Source organism: Xiphophorus couchianus, chromosome 12 (genome assembly GCF_001444195.1).
Source record: "Xiphophorus couchianus chromosome 12, X_couchianus-1.0, whole genome shotgun sequence".
Taxonomy (NCBI): domain Eukaryota; kingdom Metazoa; phylum Chordata; class Actinopteri; order Cyprinodontiformes; family Poeciliidae; genus Xiphophorus; species Xiphophorus couchianus.
In genome coordinates this window covers 8,801,581-8,825,229 of record NC_040239.1, presented here as the reverse complement: position 1 = coordinate 8,825,229, position 23,649 = coordinate 8,801,581, and the positions used below count along the sequence as shown (strand labels likewise).

At 38.2% G+C, this 23,649-nt stretch overlaps 1 protein-coding gene across 4 annotated transcripts in view; it reads right to left on the bottom strand.

Annotated features, from left to right (window-relative positions):
- The window catches only part of slc20a2 (solute carrier family 20 member 2), a 56,929-nt gene that overhangs the window by 16,841 nt on the left and 16,439 nt on the right, over positions 1–23,649 (bottom strand). For 2 of the 4 annotated variants that reach the window (XM_028032681.1, XM_028032677.1), the window contains exons 2-6: positions 3,388–3,952; positions 2,450–2,590; positions 2,220–2,305; positions 1,587–1,683; positions 1,335–1,454 (exon numbers count right to left, since the gene is read on the bottom strand). In XM_028032681.1, the coding sequence (XP_027888482.1) occupies positions 1,335–1,454; positions 1,587–1,683; positions 2,220–2,305; positions 2,450–2,590; positions 3,388–3,676 (733 nt within the window). In that variant the 5' untranslated portion in view covers positions 3,677–3,952. Of the gene's footprint in view, positions 1–1,334; positions 1,455–1,586; positions 1,684–2,219; positions 2,306–2,449; positions 2,591–3,387; positions 3,953–12,791; positions 13,016–18,455; positions 18,566–23,649 lie in introns of those variants that run through there. The other 2 variants (XM_028032680.1, XM_028032678.1) reach the window with 2 other exon arrangements.

Below are 23,649 nucleotides of genomic sequence, written 5' to 3'. Positions count from 1 at the left end.
TCTGATCTGTAGGGATTGTACAGAAAGCCCTGGGTAGTACAATGATTTGTAGGAATTTTAATTGAAAACAGACAAAAATTCCTACATTTTGATGCATAGATTTTATGTGTAATTGAGAAAATGTGGGCATAAAAGAAGTTTCAACCAAAACATTTCTGAATATTTCACAGGGTCAAATGTAATACTGGAATGCTGCAGGTAGCTGGATTTGGACTTTAGGCAATGTTTCTCTGTGTTAGACAAATGTACATTCTGTTGACAACGGTGTAGGCGAGGAATAGGGTAACTAAGAGTTTCTTCTCCAATCTCACTATCATTTAATAAGTTCCCAAAAAGCAGAGAGCTTTGTTTTGTTTTGGTTCTGCTTTCTGAAGCATTACAGCAGAACATTTTGCAATTGTTATGAGAGAAAACACATGAATACTTATAACTTGTTTCAAAGAAATATAAAATGAACTGTAACAACAGTACAACTATGCTTTTCCCTTGGCACCCTTCATGACTTAGAAAAATCCTGCTGGAACATTTTCACAAACACACACATCCATCAGCTGATCCAAACTAATCCCAGTGCTGGTGCTCCTGATGACGTGCTCCTGTACTGTAAGTACACAAACACTTTTTAAATCGTTTCATTTTATAGAAATAACCAGCTTAAGACCCCACTACGGTGCATAATCCTGAAAGGTATTTAGAGTTCATGATATTCTAGCCAACAGGCCAATTCAGACTTAAAACTGCGCAGAGTTAAAGGATGGAGAGAACTAAATTTAATTTGAACAATAATGTTTTATGAGTAAAGTTAAGTCTTTAAGTTCCATTCTTTTAACAAAGTAAGTAATGTTTCTATGAAAAGAGCTTGGCATGTTAATTTAACCAGGTAGTTCTTATTTATTCAACACCAAGCCAACCTAAACAGACAGGTTTCCCTCCTCTATTCCAGACAGTCTTTCCACCGTTTTGGTTTTCTGTGTCATGAGTTTTATAATAGTCTTCCATGCTGTGGGCTGCTTCTTCCATTAAGAAAAACAATTGCTGGCTTTGATCTTAAAAGCTTTCTACACTGCAGGCATTGATCCTAACCATTTTCATCTGGCATAGTAGCTACATACAGAGAATACCTGCTCCTGAGGGGAAATAAAACGCAACATAATAAGAGCGCAGAGTACTTTGGTGGTTTTAATGACTCTAACCAACAAACAACAAAACCCACAGCAGCTCAACTCTGTTATTTAGCATCAGAACTTTACTAGAATAGAGGAGACCTCTCAGGATGTTGATCCGATGCTGAAAAATGGTTGGAACCACGCACACAAAAACATGCAGACACTCACTTGCTATTTTTCTTCTCATCCAAGGACAGACGAATATCCAGACCAAAGCTGCACAGACCAGCGACCCGGCTAATGTGATGAGGAAGATGGCCCAAACTGGTAGCATCTCTAATCCAAGCACTGTACATCACAAAGCAGCAGGGAGAAAATATTTCCTTATCTTACAAGTACAGTCACCACCTATTTTTCTGTTCTTTGTCATGATACATAAAACATTATATCAGTTAAGAATAACTATTGTCCAATACTTACATGGGGCTCCAGTGTACATGATAGAGAAAGTGTTAATCCCAATGGTGGAGGCATAGAAGACAGGCAGCGCACGCAGACCATTTGGGACAGAATCATCCTTAAAACAAAGCAGAGATTAAGTTTTAAATTATTATTCCGGTATTTTAGTTTTACTTCAGTTATGTTTTTAAATCTTTTAGCATCCTTCCATCTAAAATAGTGAGTGAATGCCCTGGACTTGGGATTTCAATTCAACAACAAAGAAATAGACAAATGTGATAAAGTGGAAGCAAAACAATTTAGTTTTCTTGTACAACTTTGCAGTGGTGACCTTAAAATTATCTGCAACCATTTTTATCCTCCTTGTGTGCCTGCTATCACCTGTTACATAACATCAGATTTGCATGTGTTGCCAAATCAAAATGGGTTTTTATCAGTGCTGAAGTTCTCTGGGCAAGTTATGTCTACACATCAGCCAGAGTTTGACTTGTAATGTTTAAACTCACGCCACCTGAGAAGACAGGCATATCTTCATGTAACTGTGCCAAAATCACTTCCAGCAATCCAAAAAGACAATGACAGCTGTTCACTACCTAGACTTTATGACAGTCTAGGCTTAATTAGTATGAGATTGAAACAATTTGTGAAATCCACCTTATTGAGGATGAAGTGCCTGATGAGCATGAAGAGGAGTCCAGACATGAGTCCAGAGAGCAAGGGTGAGATGAACCAAGAAGAAACTGGAGGAGAAAGAAAAGCTTATTAGGAATTAACAAGACACAAAGAAAATCTCAGTCCAAATGTTTTTGCTCCATTTCTTCTACTTTAATGTATTTCTGTATAACAGCAACACAATGCACAGATTTTTCTCTTGATATCCTTACCGATTCTGACCAGCTGCATCCACTGCACGCCCTTTGTGCCGATGGCCACCATGGAGAAGCCAATGGTCGCTCCAACAATGCAGTGAGTCCCGGAGATGGGCAGTTTGAGGAAGGAGGCGATGAGTTGCCAGACAGCTGACCCTGTGACCCAAACATGCACATCTATATGAAGCTCATGCTGGCAGCATGCAGGAGTTGATGTGTTATTAAAATTCTTATTTGCTCTTTTTGTAGAATTTTTTTAATCATCTCCTTTTGGTTGAAGTATAGCTTTTTTAGACAAATAGTCTTTCTAGTTTTGAATGCTGTACCGCAGGAAGGATTTTTGCTCTTAGTTCTTTACTTTTTCTATCAGCTACGCTTCGTAACCGTGGCAACAACGTATTTTCTTTACAACCAGGAACATCTCAAATAATACCTGAACTATGACCTCCAAATCTCTGTGGAGTTGAAACCAACGCTTTATGAATGCAGAGTGCAACCAAAGAGGAGAGAGGAGGAGAAAGTTAAGTCATCTAGACCTAAAAACAAACAACTAATAAACAGTTTTTGATGCACTAATATTTAGTGCAAAAGATACAGATATGATGCTAACATGAACAAAATAAAATTCACCTGAAATTATTTTAATTATTATTATTGATAAAAAATAGATTATTATTATTATTATTTGCTAAATGCTAGAATAATCAGAGGCAGAATGTTTAACTTTTTTTTTTCCTTATTCAAATTCAGAAGTTTGCAAACATTTTCTGAATATTTGGTTCTTTCCTCATGATGCTATGTATTTTATGAACACATCAGTCCCTCCTGCATCAAAACACCCACATATCCTAAAAGCCTACAAGAATTTCATGTATGGTTTGACGCAATACTATCTAAATACATTTCAAATAAACTAAAGTAATAAAAACAATTGACTAAAAAGATGTACTTACCGACCATGGCGCTGACCTCCCCCGCCATTAGGACGGGCACCGTGTTGTTATAGAGGGTGACGTCTATGATGCCCTTTCGAATGGTCTCTCCCACTTTGGCCCCAAGCAGCATCGAGCCCAGCGTCTCAAAGATGGACGCCAGGATGCAGGCCTGCTTCAGAGTGACCACGCCGGACCCCACTGCTGTGCCGAATGAGTTAGCCACATCGTTGGCCCCGACGGAGAAGGCCAAAATGAAGGCGATGATGAAGCCAACAATCACCATCCACAGATACGGTTCCATATCCATCTTGATATGATTTTATCAGAGCACAAATCCAAGGAGAAGAAAAAAAAAATGCAGGTAAATTATTCTAAAAGGAAAAAGGTGCTTCTCGTCTTTAGCGGAGGACTTGGTAAGTCCACTCCTTTTCTTCGTCCCCTGGTTTGGAAAAAGTTCGAGGGGAGAAGCACAGCCGCTAACTAAGCGTTTGGAGCTCAGTCCAAATATTGGAGACTAGTGATGCTGGGAGCAGGAAGCATTCCATAGCTTAGTGTGAGGTAGCCTGTGTGCTTGCTCTTTCACCTGCCAGAGACAAGAGAGGAGACAGAAACAGATTAGCGTCATAAGCCATGATTACTCAGCTACTAGCAGACAACACCTCCATGTGACTTCCTCAGTAAAACTAAAACAGAGGAGTGGGGGCACAGAGAGCAAGAGGGAAGCAAGAGTAGACGGAAGCCAAACACAGGGAAAATTGGTTTCAATAAAACAGGGAGAGCTCTCCAGCAGGGAAAGCTGGGGACATCTCGATTGCTGTACCAGGAAATTATAGAGCACACTGATAAATCAGTCCAGACCGTTCAGGGTTATGGCTGTCAGCATTGACAATGAAAAGACCTTAGTGTCCACAGACAGAGACAAGAGCAATGCTCCCAACAACAGACACACCGTTCATAAGTAATCTGACAACAAAATTATACACTTTGGATAATGGATGAGTAGATGGATGAGTGGACGAACAGAGAGATGAAAATCAACAGGTGATGCCCAAACCAAAAGGTGGATGGGTTGGTGTATCCATTTGAGTGTCCGTCCAATAGACAAACTGACGAATGGAGATAAAATAAGGGACAAATGGATAATAGGTGGATGCATGATGGAAAACCAACGGAAAAGACAAATGGTTAGAGGTGGATGGGCAGATGGATAGATCAACCATAGATGGACAAGCAGATGTAGAGATAGATGGGTAATAGTTGGATGATGGATGGATGATAGGTGATCTCTATAAGATTTGGAAAAGAAAATAAGATAAATTTCTGAATTATTGACATATCATATGGATGTCACAATAAACTTTGTAAACAGAGGAGAGTAAATGTAGCAAATAGATTCAAGTATGAAAGTGTATGTCTACAAGCAGTTTGATCAAACAGATCTCTTTGAAGAAGCAGGGGAAACGTTAGCACTTTGACTGTCACACTCGCTGACAGACGAGGATGTTTGTGTGTCTCAGACTCTCCTCCCATCGTTCTCTCCTTCACCATCAGCACTGCTGCAGCAGAGCTCCCAGAATGACAAAGTTATACAACAGTTTTAGAAAGCAGCTTCAGAGCACAAGTTCAAACAGAATCGAAGGCTTTGCTGCAGTTAAAAAGTGAGGAAAAAATGCTGCATTAATTTAAGACTGCAATGCAGCAGGAGCAACAGGGATATTTTTCTGTTCTCACAAAAGAAATGGCTTTTTTATGGACCAAAATATGTGGCAGAGGGAATATGACCAAATTGCTTTGGATTCTTGTACTCGCTAGGTGGAAAGAAGCCTCCCGAATATGCTGAGGTCTGACTTAAAAAGCTAATGTAAACAGCGTTGTATATTTATACATATACTATGCTTAGATAAGGTTTGAAAAGTCCAATTATTAAAATAAAATTTCCTCCAAGTCAGCTTCTATGATGATGAAAATTTGTAATCCATCCCTTTTATTTGAAGATGATACGAAAATAAAAGGTTTTTCAGGGTTTTCCTTTTAAGTTAACCAAGTTAACCGGGTTTCAGCAATGTTCTAGATGAGTTTATCTCCCAACTGATCACATTAGATCTGCTGAAAACAACTTGTAAAAATGTACACATGTAGACCTGTCACGATAAACGATAAATCAATTAATCGTACAATAAATTAAAACTACCGACTTCATTTTAATTATCGGCATTATCGTCTCTTCTGACCTTTTTCTCTTTCTGTTGATGACACTGAACGAAAAAAGGCTCAACTCCGGTGCTCTCCACTGACCCTCCCTTCCTCATTTCCTTAGTGTAATGCCCAGCGCACACGACACGATCTTAGAGCTGTCGGCCCATTTAAAAAACCTGAGACCACACATTAGCCGACAGAAATCCTAGTTATAACGGTTCCATCGGGTTCGGTCCTGCCGTGTGGTGTCCAACAATGGGCACAAAATAATGGCTACAAGTCCAGTGAACTAATTTTAAAACCAGGCATTAATCAATGCTTTACTACAATCTACCTGCAATGCATGTTGCTAGTGTCAGCGTAAAGTCCTGACTGAATGAAAATCATTGCAACCTATTTACGTTACGTTAACGAAGAACAGCTGAAAAGTTACCGGGTTTATCAAATGCGGTAGCAATTTCGCTCCAACTCCTCCTCTTGTCATTTCTATATTCTTTGCATGTTGAATAAACATTAATGTTGTTTCCACATATCATCTCCAATGTCCGCTTCGGGTTGCTCCGTGTCAGCTGTTTGGGATTCCCCTCCGTAATTTCCCCTCAGAAAACATGGAGGAGAATCCGCGCTTTCTGATTGGCTATCTGTCACATTCAACAGGCTGAGTTAAAGCTCCCAGTCGGGGAAAACCCCCGATTTAGATCAGAGCGGCAACAATGATCTACTGTAACACACCACACAATCTTAGAAAGACCAACGTGCTAAGAGTGTCTTAAGGGGAAAAATAGGAGCAAAAAATCATGTAGTGTGAACTATTGCATCATGTAGTCGATGTGCCCATTTTCTTTATTTAAATCTAATTATTACTGAAGGGCAACATAGTATACAGACTTCATAATCTTTTGGTTGAATGCAGTATTTATTTCCACTTTGGCTTTATGTTGTTTAATTTTTTTTCAAGTGCGTTTTTTGTTAATGGAGACTAAGAATCCATTTTATTTTTGTTTTTGGTTGTCTTGTTTATTTTGTTTATCAGCTCAAGTGTTAAATGTTCTTTTGAAAATAATGTGTATCTATCTTTGGCAGGAAATCGCATGGATTATTACGTCATTTCCATTACATCAGTGTTAAAAGGTCTTCAAACAATATTATCGTTTATCGCAATAATTTTTTGAGACAATTAATCGCTGAGCAAAATTTGCTATCGTGACAGGCCTATACGCATGCGGGCTGTTTACATCATAACAAAATCAACATGCTTTAAACACACATGGCCACCAACACCGGAGCTTCTGGTCCCTGAGAACCCACCGTCACAAATCACTTCTCCGCAACCTAGTTAGAGTCATTGCAAAGGAGTTAATGACATCACATGTCCCTCTAAGGTTTAAATCTGTTGTTAATGCGAGGCATCAAATGTAACCAGCTTGAAGGCTGAATTAGTACATTCTCTCGGCATGGAGTGACTGCATGCTCCTTGTCGCATGGGGGGCAGGCCCCTTATTTCAAAATAACCCCCAGTCAGTCATGGCTCCCTCCTCCCAACAGAACTCCATCTGGAACAGTTGAGGTCATTCACAGCTCTCCTTTATCCTTTGTTGAACCACAACAGACACAGAATGTGTCTCTAGATCACATCTGTAGTGGAGCTCCCCACAAAATTAGGATCATGATACAGGCGAGACTCAAGTGTCTGCACATTTATTATAAAAATCAAGTCAGGTTAGATATAAAAGAGGTAAAAAGAAGTATGAAGATAACCTATTGTTTTTAAAACTGACATAAGCCTCAAGTAAAATCTCTACACAGGACTTTTCAAGAAAAGTTTTTAAGATGCGTTAGAGCTTCACAATCTATTTAAAATTCATCAATATCACAGTATTATTGTCAAAAGTTAATTTCAGTCATTTAAAAAGTTAAACTCCTTCTTATATAGCTTTATTATAAAGGGATATATTTTGAGTGTTTACTTCTGCTCATTTTGATTGATTATAGCTTAAAGGTTAATAATACCACCAAATTCAGTTTTTAAGAAGATCTTAATATTACATAAGATTTTTAATGCATAAATTTAATATAATATTCTACACAATCATAAGAACAACTGCTGACTTTAGAGCTGTCCAGCAGATAGTCATTGATGGCCTCGAAAAGGATGGTAAGCCACAAAGGATATCGCTAAAGAAGTTGGGTGGAAGGACAAAATGTAGCAAAAAAAAAAAAGGGTATTGAAACAACAGGACTGACAGGCACCTTAACAGTCTATTCAAGAGCTTGATGCATTTTTATACTATATGGACTGCAACTGGAGTCAGAGCTTCAAGAGATAGGTGTACCCAGAATCTGGGTTAAGAAAAAAAAAGGACTGTTTTCTTTTCAAATTTTCCATTTCATTTAAGAAATCAAGCTCTCAAAACCTGGGAGAAGAGTGGAGAGGAACAGAAATTATGTTACTTAAGGTCCAGTCTGTAGGTTTCAGATTCAGCTAAATTCTCCCAGCTAGGACTTCATAACATCTAAAGCTGTTAATTTACTTAACTCTTAAGTTATTGAAACTGTTCAGTTTTTAAACATGTATGGGCTTCTTTAACACGTCTGTTCGTTGGTTAATAAACAATTTGTTTTGGAGTCAATTTTAAAGGTTTTGAAGGACTGATGATATGGTGTGTAAATGTTTAATCCAGTGAGCGGAGCTGCCTCAGGAGAACCAGATCACACAGGTCAGAGGCGAGTGTGACTCTCCACAGAGGACATCCACACACTCCAGATTCAAACAGAGGGAGCAGACAGAGCTCCCACCAACTGTGTGTCAAATATACGCTGGAAGAAATGAAAAAGAGGAAGTGGCCCATTTATAACCCCATTTATTTTAACAGTATAACTCAACATGACAGCTGTACTCGAAACATTCTGGACACCATGAAGACCAGTCTGTACTCTAGCACTCCCAGTTGTAAACATAAAAACTACTTGTCAGCGAAATTTTTAACTCCCCATCATCGCCACGATCCAATTGAGTTTTATTTTTATTTTTCCGTCAATATTGCTATAATGGGAACCACAACTGCCTAGAAATAGCAAAAATACTTGAGATCGATTCTAAAAATGCTTATAACTACCTATTTTCATAGTTAAGACACCAAATGTCCCTTATATAAATATATATTAATACACACAGTGGAAGCTGTCTTAGCTGCACCACAGAAGACAACATCCATGGTCTTTCTTATTTCTGCTCCTGGGGGCACAGCCAATCAGCACTAAGGAAAATTAATGGCACTCCTGCATTGGCTACTTTGAGGATGTCAGCCAATAGCATGCCAAGTAGCACCATGGCTACGGTATTTTAGTTCCCCAAGCTGCATTTTCTTTAGAATATTTTATCAAGGCTGTATAAAAAAAATAAAAAATAAAAAACTAAAAATAAAAAAAATGGGAAAAGGCAACTTTTCCATGAAACAAATTTTAAATTATCACTAATAATAATTAGAAGATAAAATGAGATGAATAGTGTATTTACCCAACTAATTTCTAAAAAGAAGGGAGCAGATACTTTTCAGAAATAAAAGACATGAAGAAAATGCTATCAAAAATTAAAGTGTGACTATGCCAAAATGGAAATAATTGTTGGATTGTTGTCTGATTCTCTTTTTAACCATAACATAGTTATCATAATGAACAGGTCCAACTCCAGTTGAATAGCCGTCTGGGACTGATAAAGTTTTCTGAATCCGAGTGTTAAAGTGAACTATCCCTAAACAAAATAGTCTGATTGTGAAGCACATCTTGAAGTACATAATAGCTATTCAGATTCTGCAATAGCACTAATGAGATCTGACATTTAGTAATCCAATAAATTGATGTCTTAAAATATCTTTTGGTAAGAGGAGACCGCAAGCCAACATCTACAGCTGAGCTAATGAAATGGGCTCAGCAAAAGAGCTGAGCCCATTTCAGCTCTGAAGGCAAGATGCAATCTGTAGAAAAGAAAATCAAAAAATGTAGATTCATTATCAGTGATGGCAACAATTTTCTGCAGTTCGAGTAAGAGTGCCATAAATGAGTCTGTTTTTTTTTTTTTTTTCCCTTTCTAGTGGAGAAAAATTAACCTAAATAGGAAGGTGATATTTTGAATACAATTTGGAATTGGAAGCGTGTGCTATTTGGCTCATAAGAAAAAATGTTACACCTCTTCAATCAAATGAGCATTCTGGAGGTCACATTGAACACTGGCTTCTTTCACAGGCATAATGGGATAATATTAGCAGTGCTACTCATTTTAGCAATATCTAGCTGAATGTGGAACCAAGTTATCAGCCCAAGCATTTAATTAAACATTTCTTTTAATTAGCAACTTTGCCAATTACCTAAAAAGTTCTGACCAAATTTACACAAAACATCCTTCCAACAAGTATTACTTAACTGGCTCAAATAATCCAAATATAATTTAGGGATTAGGGAATCAGGTGCAATCAAATTCAGTGTCCTTGGACTGTTGACAAAGAAATACTATTCATCTAGATACTTTGAAATAAACAGATACATTATTGGTCATTTTAACTGTATTTTTTCTGTATTCAGTTATTTTGACCCAATTTTGTGGCAATGCTAGACAACACAGTTTTTAGAAACTTGCCAGTAACTCATTGTGGTCCAATCTTATGGTTTACTTTACTGCAATGTCAATCTGTCCTCTAATAACACCCACCTCAAATTGTTTCGCCACAATCAGCACATCAGAGATATAGGAATATTTAGATTTAAAAGGTTCCAGAGAAAGCTCCTCTAATAAAAAACCTGAGTGACACATTGTATGAAGTGCCCTGCTCGTCAACTTATTTCTGGCAGACCCAGTTTCTTTCTGTGAGCGTCAGGTGGCAAGCAGTTCACATAATGAGAGCTGTGACGCAGGCACAGCCACAACACGGGCAAACAGGACTAAATTGGGGACTGTATGTCTGTTGGTGAAAATTGAGAATGAAGCAGAGGTCAAAGATGGATGTTTAGGAGCATCGCTGGCATCAGACATGCCTCAGAGCCGGTGGGAGTCGCAGACATGCCTCACAGGGCAAATGTGTCAGAATATTCAGACAACAGTGAAGTCAAGTTGTTATTTTTAATTCAAGACATTGTCTTTGTCAGTAACAAAAATCTACTGATCTTTTTGCTGTTGCATCTTTTTCCTACAGTTCTTTTACACTGACAGTCTCGGTGTCTGTCGCTACTTGCTTGTCTAAAAGTGAATGGTAAAAGTCAACAACTTGATGTAATCTGCTGGGTTTCCTTAGTTTTGAAACTAATTTGAATAACAAACTGAACTTAATGGAATGTATGCAAGACCGAACCTATATAAAACATAACATGTTGATAAGATACTTTCTTACCAGCCGTTAATGACCACACTCTGTATTATATATATTTTTACTCACTCAGTTGTTGAAACTCACCTAGAGTGATGGAATTTTGTATAATGGTATTTGTTAGTATGTTCCCTCTATGTTTAACTGCATAGAATGGACAGGAACACAGTTATTGGCTTAATGCTACTGCAATAAGAACTGCAACAACTGGCAAATCCCATTTGTTTTGCAACTTCCAGCTGGAATAGACTCAACTTGTCTAAGTTGAAAGAAATTTTGTTTGCTCACGTAGACCAACATTTCCCAAATGTTTCAGATTTGGCACAAGACAACTTATCTCACGACAGCACTGAAAAAAGCTGGGGAGCAAATTAAAACAAGACCAAACTAACACAAAGCAATAAAAATCTAATATGTGGACTTCATGTTTACCATTATTTTTATTAATTTTTTTAAACTTAAGAGTATCTTGAAATGCTACAAGAACATCTAGTATCTCAACATTTAGTAGGCGACCGAGAAATCGTCTGAGGAAAGAAATTGCTCTATTTTTAGTTTGATTTGGCTCAGACCACTGACTGGCCAGTTGGAAACTCAAAACTCCAAACACACTACTCACTGCAGATTTCTGCTAATGACACTCTTCCTTGCTGAAGTTGTTACTGAGCAAAAAAAGTCTCAAGAGATGTAAGTAAGTAAAAGAAGACAGTTTAATTTGTGGCACACTGAGATATGTCTATGGTTAGTTCAGAAAGATGTTAGCCAACATTTCAAATTCTAGCATGTTCTATGAAGGACAGAGGTTGAAGTCTTTTAAAAATCTAAATATGTATAAAGGACCACCGTTTCCAGAAGCTGCAAACAAATACAGCAAATTTTGTAACAAGACTAATTTTTTTTTGTTTTACATCATGTTTTACATACAATTTCTATAGAGAATTCAGAATATCAACAAGAAAAAATTACAAGAACTGTAGAAACTTTAGATCTGAAATTGGGAGCAATGCAACAAGACAGGGACAGAAAACTGCAAAACAGAGAGAAGTTTAAAACTCTGCAGACTATGCTGTTTAATTTATCTTTTTTTGTTGTATTGCTTTTAATACCGCAATGTAACTCTCACCCAGCTCAAGTTTTGAAGTCTGGCTCCAACTATTCAATTAGGGTTCACAATTACCTGGAGAGTCACCTGAAGGACATTTGGTCTTGTCAACTGAGTTACCACATGTACACCATAAAACAAGACAACTCAATTTGCATTCCAGCTGTAATCAGTTTCTGTCACATTAGTTCAACACTCTAAACATTTATACTTATGCTTTTATTCCAATATTGCCATCATACATACATAAGTTTAGCTTCAAGTTAACAGTCCAGAGTAAACCGACCTCTAGCATCTGGTGTGGCAGCCATTTAAAAAAAAGAAGGAAAAAAAAAACAACTTGTGTGCAAACTACTTAGTGTGATTATTGTACGAACCATTTGCTGTCACTGCTGTGTGATGCTCATTAATCTGCCTGGGATGCCACTGCACCACAGCTGGTGCAAAACAGTGTCACGAGCTGAAGTCTGCATTGACACGCAGCTACGCTTTCCACATGCTGATTCAACCCCCTCCTCTTAGCAAGCAGACTCATCTTTCAGCACAACTACAATGAACACACACATACAGAGTCACATGATGACTCACAACAGCATTGTTGCACCTGAAGCATTAAAAAACTGTAGTTTATGCCTCCAAGGACACAGAGTGGCTGTAGCTAACAGATGGCGTACCAAGTTAAAAAGAAAGACTCATAATTAAGGACAATGAGGACGAACCGGCAAGCATGAACAAAGCGTCAGAGGCAGTAAATATAGTCCACTCACCTTTGTGTTTCCTTACCTAAACATAAGATGGAGAAGTGGCAGAGATGAATGAATGCTTCAAGACAAAATGACACAGAAACAGAGAGAGGGAACGGAAAGGACAGGTTGAGTCTGAATTCAAGACATGAGTGAGAAAGAGAGCAGCTGATGACAAGAAAAGAGGAGCAGTGAGAAGGAGCATGAGGAAATCAGCAGGTTGAGGTGGTGTTGCCGGACAGAGGAGGAGGAGGAGAGCACCAGCTAACAGGCTTGGGGGTGGGGGGAAATGTGCAGCGGAGCCAGCTGAGCCGAGACTGCCTCTTAAAGGAGCGTATCTGCACTCAACACACCGGGCTATGGGGAATAAAGGTTTGAGAAGCCGAGGTGTTCTGCTGGTCGGAGTATGGAATTGATCATTGATAGATTAAGAGGAGAAGGCGCACCTCTGGGAGAGAGAAGAATACAGTTTGATTAAGGAGCACCTCCATTTAGCTTGGCCACAACAAAACAGAGGAAGCAGATTAATCTAAAAGCCTCTTTGGCACACAAGAGCTAGAGAGTGCCATTAGAGAGCAACAGTTTAACAGCAAGTGAAAAGAATGGGCTTAATCTTCATCTCAGGTGTTTTTTACTGAACTCAGAATCGTTTTCTTCTTCTTGCCACAAAAGGTCGTCACACCAGAACCACGACTCCATCTCAACAGTATTTGGTTACAGTCCTCCATTTACTTTCTCTGCCTTTCTCTTGTTGCCACAATTGTCCCTTTTATCAACACGCTGAACAGTGTGTCTTTATGTCGCTGAGCTCTGGTGGGCAGGAATAGGAGCACTCAGTCGCTGACACAATGAAGCGAGAAGACCAGACTCGCTGTAGACAACGAGACACAGGACCAGACTTCACTGCTCAAGTGCCATAGTTCTCCAAGACATAGAGAACGCTAAAAGACATAGAGAACGAGAAAAATAACTCAGACGCAATAGGGATGAAATAATTATAATTTTTTATGACAGTGAAACAGAATCAGAATTAAACAAATAGTTGGTTACAGGGTTATTAAAAACCATCTACTGACTTCCCCAAGGCAAGGCAACTTTATTTATATAGCACCTTTCAGCCGGAGATAATTCAAAGTGCTTGAGACACAGCGACTCATATTGTTTTGCTGCAGACAAAATCAGAAAAAAATAAAAATACAGCTGGGATATTTCAACTACTGAGAAGCAACATGTTTTAAATACTGCTGTATTAAGACTTTAAAACTGCAAGGAAGGCTGTTGGAAGATAATTTGTTCTTCACTGCATCCAGAAGGACACAACATTAGCAGTATTTTGTTTTCAGTAGCACAGAACATTAAGAACTTTTAGGCAGTTGCTTACATTAGTCAGCATGGTCAGGTTTGTTTATCAAACTTGCTATTGACATGTCAGATTTTCCGGACTATCTCTATTTTATTTAAATGTCTGGTTATAGTCAGCAGGATGGCCAATATAATAAAATTAGACCGTGGTTCAACAAGTATTTATGCTGCACAAGCATCAAATGAGCTCACATCAAACTTCCTATAAATCATCACAATAAAAGTTTTAAGAAGACTGTAAGTCTCTCAAGTTCAAATAAGAAAAACATCTAACAGTATTTACACCACCAGTATAAACAACAGTGTGACGGCGGGGTCTGCTGTTTGTTCAGGCAGCAAACTGTATATTGTATGTTTCAGCATTTAATAAAAAGGACAATTGTTAAATTTGCTAACTTACTGATTTGCAGTAAGCAGACATAAATTAGGCAGGTGCATAACCTACACTAACCCAAAAATTTATAAATTTTGTGTTAGTTAAATTTTTCTTAGTTATGCTCGGCATTAAATCTTGTGTCTTTGGGTAGCATGTTTTTTCTTGCTTTGTGTGTTGGTGATTTTCACTTTACTAACACAGCTTTTTAAGGAGAAACCATTTTGTGATTCAGTGAAATTATGAAAACTATTACTGACGCTGGAGAAAATCAGATAATGTCTCCAGTTTGTCAGGGACATCATTAGCTTGAAACAGCATTCTCTGCATAATTCTTACAAATTTCCATAAAATAGTGACAACACTGATAAAGGTGATGAATTTGTAAATGAGCTGAGGTCCTCTGCAGAGGTCAGGCTCTACTACACTAATTTACAAAGTGATGAATAGTAAAAAGCCATCTACACATCTAAATCTTTATACTAATATGAACATTTATTTAAAAACGCCCCACATAAGATAAAACTCCATAACAATATAATTCACCCGTAGGTACCTTCGTCCTCACATCTCATCTGTGAACTCTAAAAGCACCAGTTAATTATTCCAGAGGTCTTGCACTTCTTGAGGTCCTGCGGCTTTGTCCTCCAAAGTCTCTCACTTATCATGTCCCTTTCTGCCTCCCCCTCGATCTGGTCCTGCCTACAAAAAAGCCAATCTGCGTCAGCTGCACCTGCCCCCACCGACTCTTTGGTTCACAGCAGGGAGGCGCTGTCTCTCGGAACCCAAACACAAACACACACTGTACAATGCTAAGATCAGAAGGCTCGGATCAGGAAGGTGGGGGGTCTCTTAAGAATGACAACAACTGAGCATGTTGCTTCTCAACACCATCTTCAAAGCTTTGCCCTATGCTCACATTTCCATAAAGCCTCTCATTTCTCTCTTTCTGCAATGCAGAATTAAGCAAAACAATAAATAAAGACGCCTCTATAGTGAACAGACCATCCGTCAGACTTCTTTGTGACATAAAGGCAATGTTTCCCAACCCTGGTCCTTAAGGCACACTGTCCTACATGTTTTAGAGGTTCCCCTGCTTTAATGTGCCTGATTCAACTGACTGCAGTTCAATAAATGCCTGTTAATCAGTCATCAATTGAAATCAGCTGGACTGAAGCAAGAAAATACTTAAAACATGCAGGGCAGAGTGCCTTGAGGACCAGGGTTGGGAAACACTGACAAAGGTAAACAAAAAAAAAATAAATTCTGAAATATTTATTGTTCAATAAAGTTCTCCTATTCGAAGATATAATGCTACAGGGACAGCAATTTTCCTACAAAATAAAACTGCATTGTAAGTGGTCTTGCTTTCAGCCTTTATAAAGTTGCAAAAACTCTTACTTACAGGGTTTCACTTTGTAAACAATCAATGCACCCTTAAATTAAGGTTATCATTTGTTTCTTATCTTACAATTGGGGCAATAGGAATCATTTGCATATAAAAGCTTGAAAACAAGATGGTCAGAGTTGTTTCAGGGAGCAAAAGCATGCCTGAATATCATTTGAATTGTTCCACACAAAATCAGCTCCGTCTTGGACTGCTAAGTTTTGCAGATCAAATTGATGTGGGAATAAGTCATTTCTTTCCAGCCTAATGTATTTTTCCTAAGGCTTTCACTGCAGAAGTGATGTAGGTGTGATAAAGGAAATATGAACCAACAGTGAGACTTAATCTTATCAACCAACGTCTGCAGAAGGCTTATTGACTGATTGTAGAGATGGATTCCGGGAGGGACTTTCTCTAATTTTTTAGGTGGGATGTGAACAAGCTGAAATAGATCTAAAAAGAAGCAGCAGCAACAGAAAATAAAATGAGGTGCAGTTGCTCCACCGGTGTTAAATTCCAAGGAGATGGACAAAGACTGAGGCAGTGATATATTTCTCAATACTTCATTAGGTGGCGAAATATTTTACAAATTCCAGGACATTTTCTGACATTTCAATAAAAAGGTCTTAAAGCCAAAAGGAAGAGATGGAAAAAGCTTTTTGAATTATGTGGAGTTGAAATGACTCTTCAATGTAATCCATGACTTGGACTAAAACTGTGAACATTAAGGTCGCAAGTTAAATAATTTCTACTTTATCTTTTCTAGAACAAATTGTAAAATTACAACAGCTTTCCTCCAAACTGCTGTGTGTGTAGGTTTCCTCCATGCTGTCTGCAGCAGTTTTGCGTTTGTGTGACTAAGTCAGCCCATCTCTGCTTCAGTCACTGACCGTCTCTGCTATCTCAAAACAAACAAGTCAGATAGAGTTGATTAGTCCTTAATGAGCCACATTGGAAAAGTTTCTCAAATTTTCAGAGACTTAAGTAGTCTGAAGTATTAAAGTACTTTAGGTTAGGTAAGGATAAACATAGTTTGGAATCATAAGTTTCATTGCGAAACTTTCATTTACAAACTATTGCACAGTAGCACAACCACCATGCATTAACAAATAAAGGGTTAAACATGTTGCTTGTCTGCTACTTTTGCCCCATTTTTCTTCCGTATTTGACAGATTAGCTGCCTGCTTTTGTGTTAATATCCTGACACACAAAACTATCTTTGCATTTTGATCCTTTTCAATTGTGTATTTAAACTCAATATTAAATGAAGAATGCAAAGTACTAAATTATATATTTGTGAAATAAAAGCATGTTTAAAATTATGGCCTCTATTTTTACATTGTTACTAAATGCTTTCATAAAACCATTGTTTTCCTTTTGAAATAAACTCTGATTGAACTAGGATCCACTTTTGGTTCTTTCCAATTAAATTTGATCATATCTGATACTGAGTACTTAAAAATTGTATAAAATGCCTTGATTTTACTTCATACCATACATGGCGAAGGCGTCAATTTGTACTTTGAAGTGCAAAACTTGTCTGCATTTTAATTTGTGGTATGGGAAAGTATAAGTTTGGTTTTTCTTGTGGAGGAAAAACAACTGCCTAGAAAACCTGTAGACAATGTTGGTAACCAGTCCAGGCTTACAGGTGGGCAAGGTTCAGAATGCCAACACCCTAAAAGGTCAAAGTAGTCTATTGACCAATATTTCAGCTACAGCTCTTACTTAGTCCAAAAAATGAAGCTATAAAATATTTTTGCTGTTATTCATTTCAAATTGAGCCACTGTTGAGCTTCCCTTGCGTCAATGCCTATCTTCCACATTTAAGATACGTTCTGTAGATATGTTTTCGCATTTCTTTTCAAATTGATCAACCTAGGAGATTATTTCACACACCAGTTGAATTCCAAACAAGATTCCTTTTCCTTACACCACAAGAAATTCAAATCTTAAGAGACAATTGACCAAGCTTTGGCAGAAGAGGACACAATCAAGCCACCGTTTGGCTTTTCGAGTTGTGTAATCTTCAAGTTGAGATACTCTGCAGGTCAGCTCTCTCTGGTTTCAGTGGACACAGGTTTGACTCCTCACCCTGAAATGATACAGTGACATGAGCGGCTCCTCCCTGTTCGAGGATCTATATGGCTGTTTTAAGTAACTGAGACGGACACACTGCACTGTTCTCAATGTTTGTACCCATGATTGTTTCCAAGAAGTCTAAAAAAAGAACAGTGACTAGGAACAAAACAATACAAACAGATATTTTCTATGTCCCGAGTATTGGATTTTGTATTATTTCATAGTCAGCTGAGCACACACACAAAGAACAAGCAAACAACAAACAGCTGCCACACAAAGAAGAGAGTTTTCATAATAATGCTTTTAGGCTCACAGACACGATTAGTCACCTCTTAGAATAAACTCGTACTCACAACAAGATCCCAATAGAACAATCGGAATGTGTCATTAAAACAAAAATAGAGCCAGCAATCCAACTGCAAGAGTCACTATTTTTGGCTCGCTTTCACATCATATGACCGACACAATGAGGATCAGGACCTACCAATAACTGTGGTTTTTTGAAGCTGGGCTTCTCTTTCCACCATCTGTGTCCATGTTGCTGAAGGTAGGAGTCATCTTACCCTTGACCCTCTCTCCCAGTTTTCCACTGCTAGCTCCCCCACCCACCCCTCCTCCTACAATCTGCTGTAGCCGGACGGTTCCAGTTCTTTTCCACAAACCAGCAACCAGCTGACCGCTGAGCAAAAATATCTTCACATCTGTCCTCCCTCTTTTTTTTTTCTGCTTTTCCACCTTCTCTTCCAAGATCATCTCCTCTGAAATGTACAATGTGGTGATTTGTACAATGTAGAGTTCTCACAAAACACTGAAAGGGTCTTCAACCTTCCCACCTCTGTCTTAGCTGCTAGGACTGGTAATCTAGAGTTGGCATGCTCTGAGGTTTTCAACTGTATTACTAGGGCAAAGTGGGTGCAGGTATTAACGAGTACAGAAAAAACTAGCACAAACAGGCTGAGAGACTGTAAGAGAAAGGTGAAAAAGCTAAATCAAAGAGAAAAATCACACATCACCACCTTGGTTTTGTGTTTTCTTTCAACATCTCTCTGCTTACTGACCCATGAAGTCTTACTGTGATTGTTAAAGTCTAAAAGTCTCAACAAGCCTGCCATGTTATTTCATGCATCAAAGAATCCATGATGACTGCAGCACATTTTGTCAGAACCTATACAAATGTCCTAACTAAAGACAGACAATTTAGAGACTAAATAACATTTTGAAAGCCATCAAGAGGCCATATAAAAGCCAGTTTTCAGTCAAAACCTTGTAATAAATCTTAAACTGTAACTGATAAGTAGCGTATTTTTCTGACTATAAACCGCTACTTTTTTCCCCCACGCTTTGAACCATGTGGCTTATAGCCCGGTGCGGCTTTTCTGTGAATTTTTCTTCAGCCACCAAGGGGCTCTTTAGCAGGAAGTGAATCATTTGAAGTCAAAATTGGAAATCAAAGAAGAAAGCGCTAATTTTTATTCAGACAAGCACATGCTAGCATCAGAAATTTCTTCAAACTCTTACCCCCTCATCATAGAAACAACACGAAGAAAAAGATGCCGCTTTTAAGTTGGAGGCTATGGATCGGTTGACAGGAGGGAAATGGAGCCGCTGCACGTAAACTAGGTGTGAACAAGTTCATGGTTCGGGGTTGGAGAGGCAGGGCTGCGTCCTTAATAGCAGACTTATTGGAAAACAGAGAGCGGTGGAGATATCAGCGGCTTATAGCCTGGTGCGGCTTATATATGTACGTACGTTTCCAGTTTTTAAAATGTTATTTGTAGGTGCGGCTTATAGTGAGGTTGTACTCTATAGTCCGGAAAATACGGTAGATAAAACCTTTAGTGATTTACTAGTCTTACCAAACACTTAAATGTTTACATGACGAGGCTCAAATCATACAGACAGCTATATATTCCAATTCAATTTTATAAAAAAGTGCAGTAAAATTTTGTTTATGATGACATATGAAAAAATCCAGGCAAAACCTATATGATTGTACCAAGTCCTGTACTTGGGAACAAGCCTTCATACCATAAAGAAGCATGCGTCAGCTACATGTTCGTAAGTGTTTATTTTGAGTTTAGTAGAAATCAGATCAAGATTAGCTGTTTATTGTAATTAAACAGCATTGCATGCCTGATTATTGTCAGACTTATAGGATCAATGGATCTCTTAAATAGAACCTGTGTAACAGCATGAATCAGGCTAAAACGTCTAAAAAGGAATGGATAAAAGGATTGGGGGTGGCCTATTCAAAGTCTGGACTTAAATCTGGTTGACATGCTGTGGCAAGAGTTTTCATAAGCTATTTATACTCAAAATCCCTCTAATGTAGTTATTTTAACTGTGTAAAGAAAAGTCAAACAAATTTGCTCATAGTAATGTACAGGAACCATTTACAAGTATCAAAATCCAAATAATGGCACAATATTTTTGGTTTATTGTGCAATTATCACCCCTACTTACCCATTATACAAGGCAAGGCTGATTGTACTTGTAATAACAGAAAATTATCAGCTAAAAATTCCTTTCTTTGTTTACTAGGATTATCTTTGATTCTTTTTTTCAAACTATGAAACATTTAAATCTGGCAAAAAAAAAAAAATCAAAAAAACAATCATGTGCATACTTCTTTCATGGCGCTGCAGTTTTTCATTCTGACTAAACAGCTACGATCAACTCAGAGAATCAGAAAAAAATGAAATTCAACTTTAGAACTCTGCACAACAGTCTGGCTCTTTCAGAGAAATGTATAAAGAAGTTTTTTTCTGGACAGCACATTAAATGAAAAGTCCTTCTAATATTCCCATTTTAAAAACAAAGGCGCTGTTTCACATACTATGTTTGTTTTGAATATTGCTTTTGGTAGTACGAGCTGTCTGGGAAAATCCTGCAGGGTGCTCACGTCCTGCCAGTACATCAGTGTGTGGTGAAAGGTTACACAAGGACAAAAAGCATGCCCATAAACATCTGAAGCCGGTTAACATTATGTGCATGGCCTTTTTTTAAAACTGTACAAACTGTGCATACAGCAGAATGTTTGGTTACGCTAACTGTTCTCTCCAGTAACCAGTAGAACTGGTACTTGGATCCCAGTGTCCATCACATGTGACTTTAAGCGATGAGAAGAGAAGTGGAGAGGGAAAGCGGTACAGTGAGAGCGTGATTGGACCCGAGTAAGTTGATCTAGTGGCCTGTGCCCTCCTGCTCTTAATCCGGGTTCCCAGCACATGACCCAGCTAACAGCATTACAGAGCACTTTGATTAGACCTGCCGCTGCGCGCATGTTCTGAAAGACACAGAGGCAGCGGGGTGGAACATGGGGGTCCTGTGTACTACCACAACGGAGGAATGCCAGGCGTTTGAAGACACATGTGTGTGAACCTGCAGTATTTGACTTCAACGTACACAGAGGAAGCAAACATAGCAGGTCGGATTAGGCTCGCAAGTCAGCGAGTCAGTGGACTACCCTAGCACGGTGTTCTGGGAGGAAACTAAGAGCAAAGCTCAGAAACAGACCGCAAACATTACCGGTGGCTGCAGGTCAAGATGCAGAGTGACAAATTCACATCATGACTCTATTTTAAGGAACTGTGTAAAGTGTATAACTAAAAGAGAAAAAAACAGACTGCTACTAAAAGCTGCTACAACAAGAAAAGAAACCAAGTTGCATCTATTTTTTTTTCAATCCAGAATCAAGTCCAGCACAAGTTAATCCCAGCTAAATTCAGTCATGAAAGGCCTCTGGAAATATTTCATGTAAATCTGACTATAACTAATCTGATCAAAAGTCCTGTTTCAACATTTCTTTTCATTTCAAAATCCCATACTTTTCCAAACTTACATTCTTTAGTAACTGTTTCTGCAAAGGTTTTCGACAAATTATCACACATTTTGAAGTTCTCTATCTCAGCAGCACCCAGGTACAGCTGTATGTTCTGCTGTGGTTCATAACAAATCTTTACAAACCTCCATTTATCCTCACCTCACTTCCACCATTTCTTCCTTTTAGACCCAATCACTCTTTGAAATCTTTGAAAATAGTTTTATAACACGGTTCATTAAGGAGAAATCAGATGTTTTATGCGGCTTGTTGTCTTTGAAATAGTATCTCAGGCAGAGTCAATGGGTGGCATACACAGAAAGACAAGTTTACTCCTGCAGACAGCATACATATCACCTATTTGGATGTACAATATCAGTATATACACACACGACTTAAAATATTGATGTCAAGGCAATAATTTAATCAACAATTAGATCAACAAAGCCATAATTATGGCCATGCAGAAGTTTGGTGCAAAGCACTATATCTTTATTTCAATATCAGTGCTTTGGGAGTGAAACAAAAGGACTGGTTCTAAGTGGGAATGGGCTTCTGTTGTATTCACATTGCATCTGGGATTACCTCTGCTTCGTTTTGTAGTTGATGCATAACAATTCTGATCACATTGGTTGTCATCCTAAACAACTGATAAAAGTGAAAATCTGTGTCCAGAACCTGAAATAGGGAGCTTTCACTAGAATACTAATATTTTATGGCAGGAAATAAATCAAATTTTGTTATAAATGTTTATGAAATGGAAGTCTCACTGTGAAAATGAGGCTTTAATTTTTCACAGTGAGGTGTTAACATGTTTGCAGGTCGAGCTCTCAAACCTCAGGGACTGTTTTTATTTTTCCGTTTGTGAACCAAGCTTGCACATCAGCATAACACCAGAGAATAACACCAGAATAACTCTGCTGCCACCACCGCCTCCTCAGAACAAACAGTAAATACAATAATATTCAAAACTCAGCAAGCACTACATGAATCCCCACTACAGTCTGAACTCTGCTCTTGTTTTGAACATGTTGCCATTTTCCAATAAAACAGAGTAACACAAATGTATTACTGTGCCCAAAGGGGTCAGCATTTTGTAAAGCTGCATGTAAGAGGTGCCACTTTTTTTGTATCCAAATGCTGCTACTGCAAGATGGTTTCTGAGGTGAACTCATTGTGACAAGCGGTTTGCTGCCGTTATAATTACGGACAGCTTTTCCCCCTGGTTCACCTCTGATTCAGCTGTAATCAACTATTCTAAGATATTAAACCACCTGGTCTTGTTTGGAAGCCACAATAATTTACAGTGCATGAAGAGAGTATTTTAGTTGCTATAAATGTCATTTGAAGTATAAACAGCTCACAGCATTTATTACAGTGCAATGTTGCTATCTATCAAAGTCACAGGACTTACTGGAAGTTGCAGGCAGTAAATGTCTGATGACACATTGCTGCCTTTTACCGTCATTTGATCCCAGTTTCTTCAAAATGGAATGAGGAATATAGCTACCTTAACATAGTATTGGTCATCCGCAGCTATAGACCATCCTACATTTTTGAGCCTTTGCTTAGATTTGTCCATTGAGAGCCTGAAAGTTAAATTTTCCAAATACAGGAGCCTTGTTTGGTGGAAAAATAGGGAGTCATTGTAAATGTTTTTAGAGCCTATAATGTTCTGAATCACTTAACATTAAGAATGGCCAGTTCAATAATTAATGCCATATACTGTCAAATCTAGATATTTCCATATATATGAAAAGTAGGACCATAATTTTAATGCGCTAATTTTGATAATTTCATAGATTTAATGCATTATAAATTTTAACATAATGAAATCCATGTTTTTTTATTGCATGCT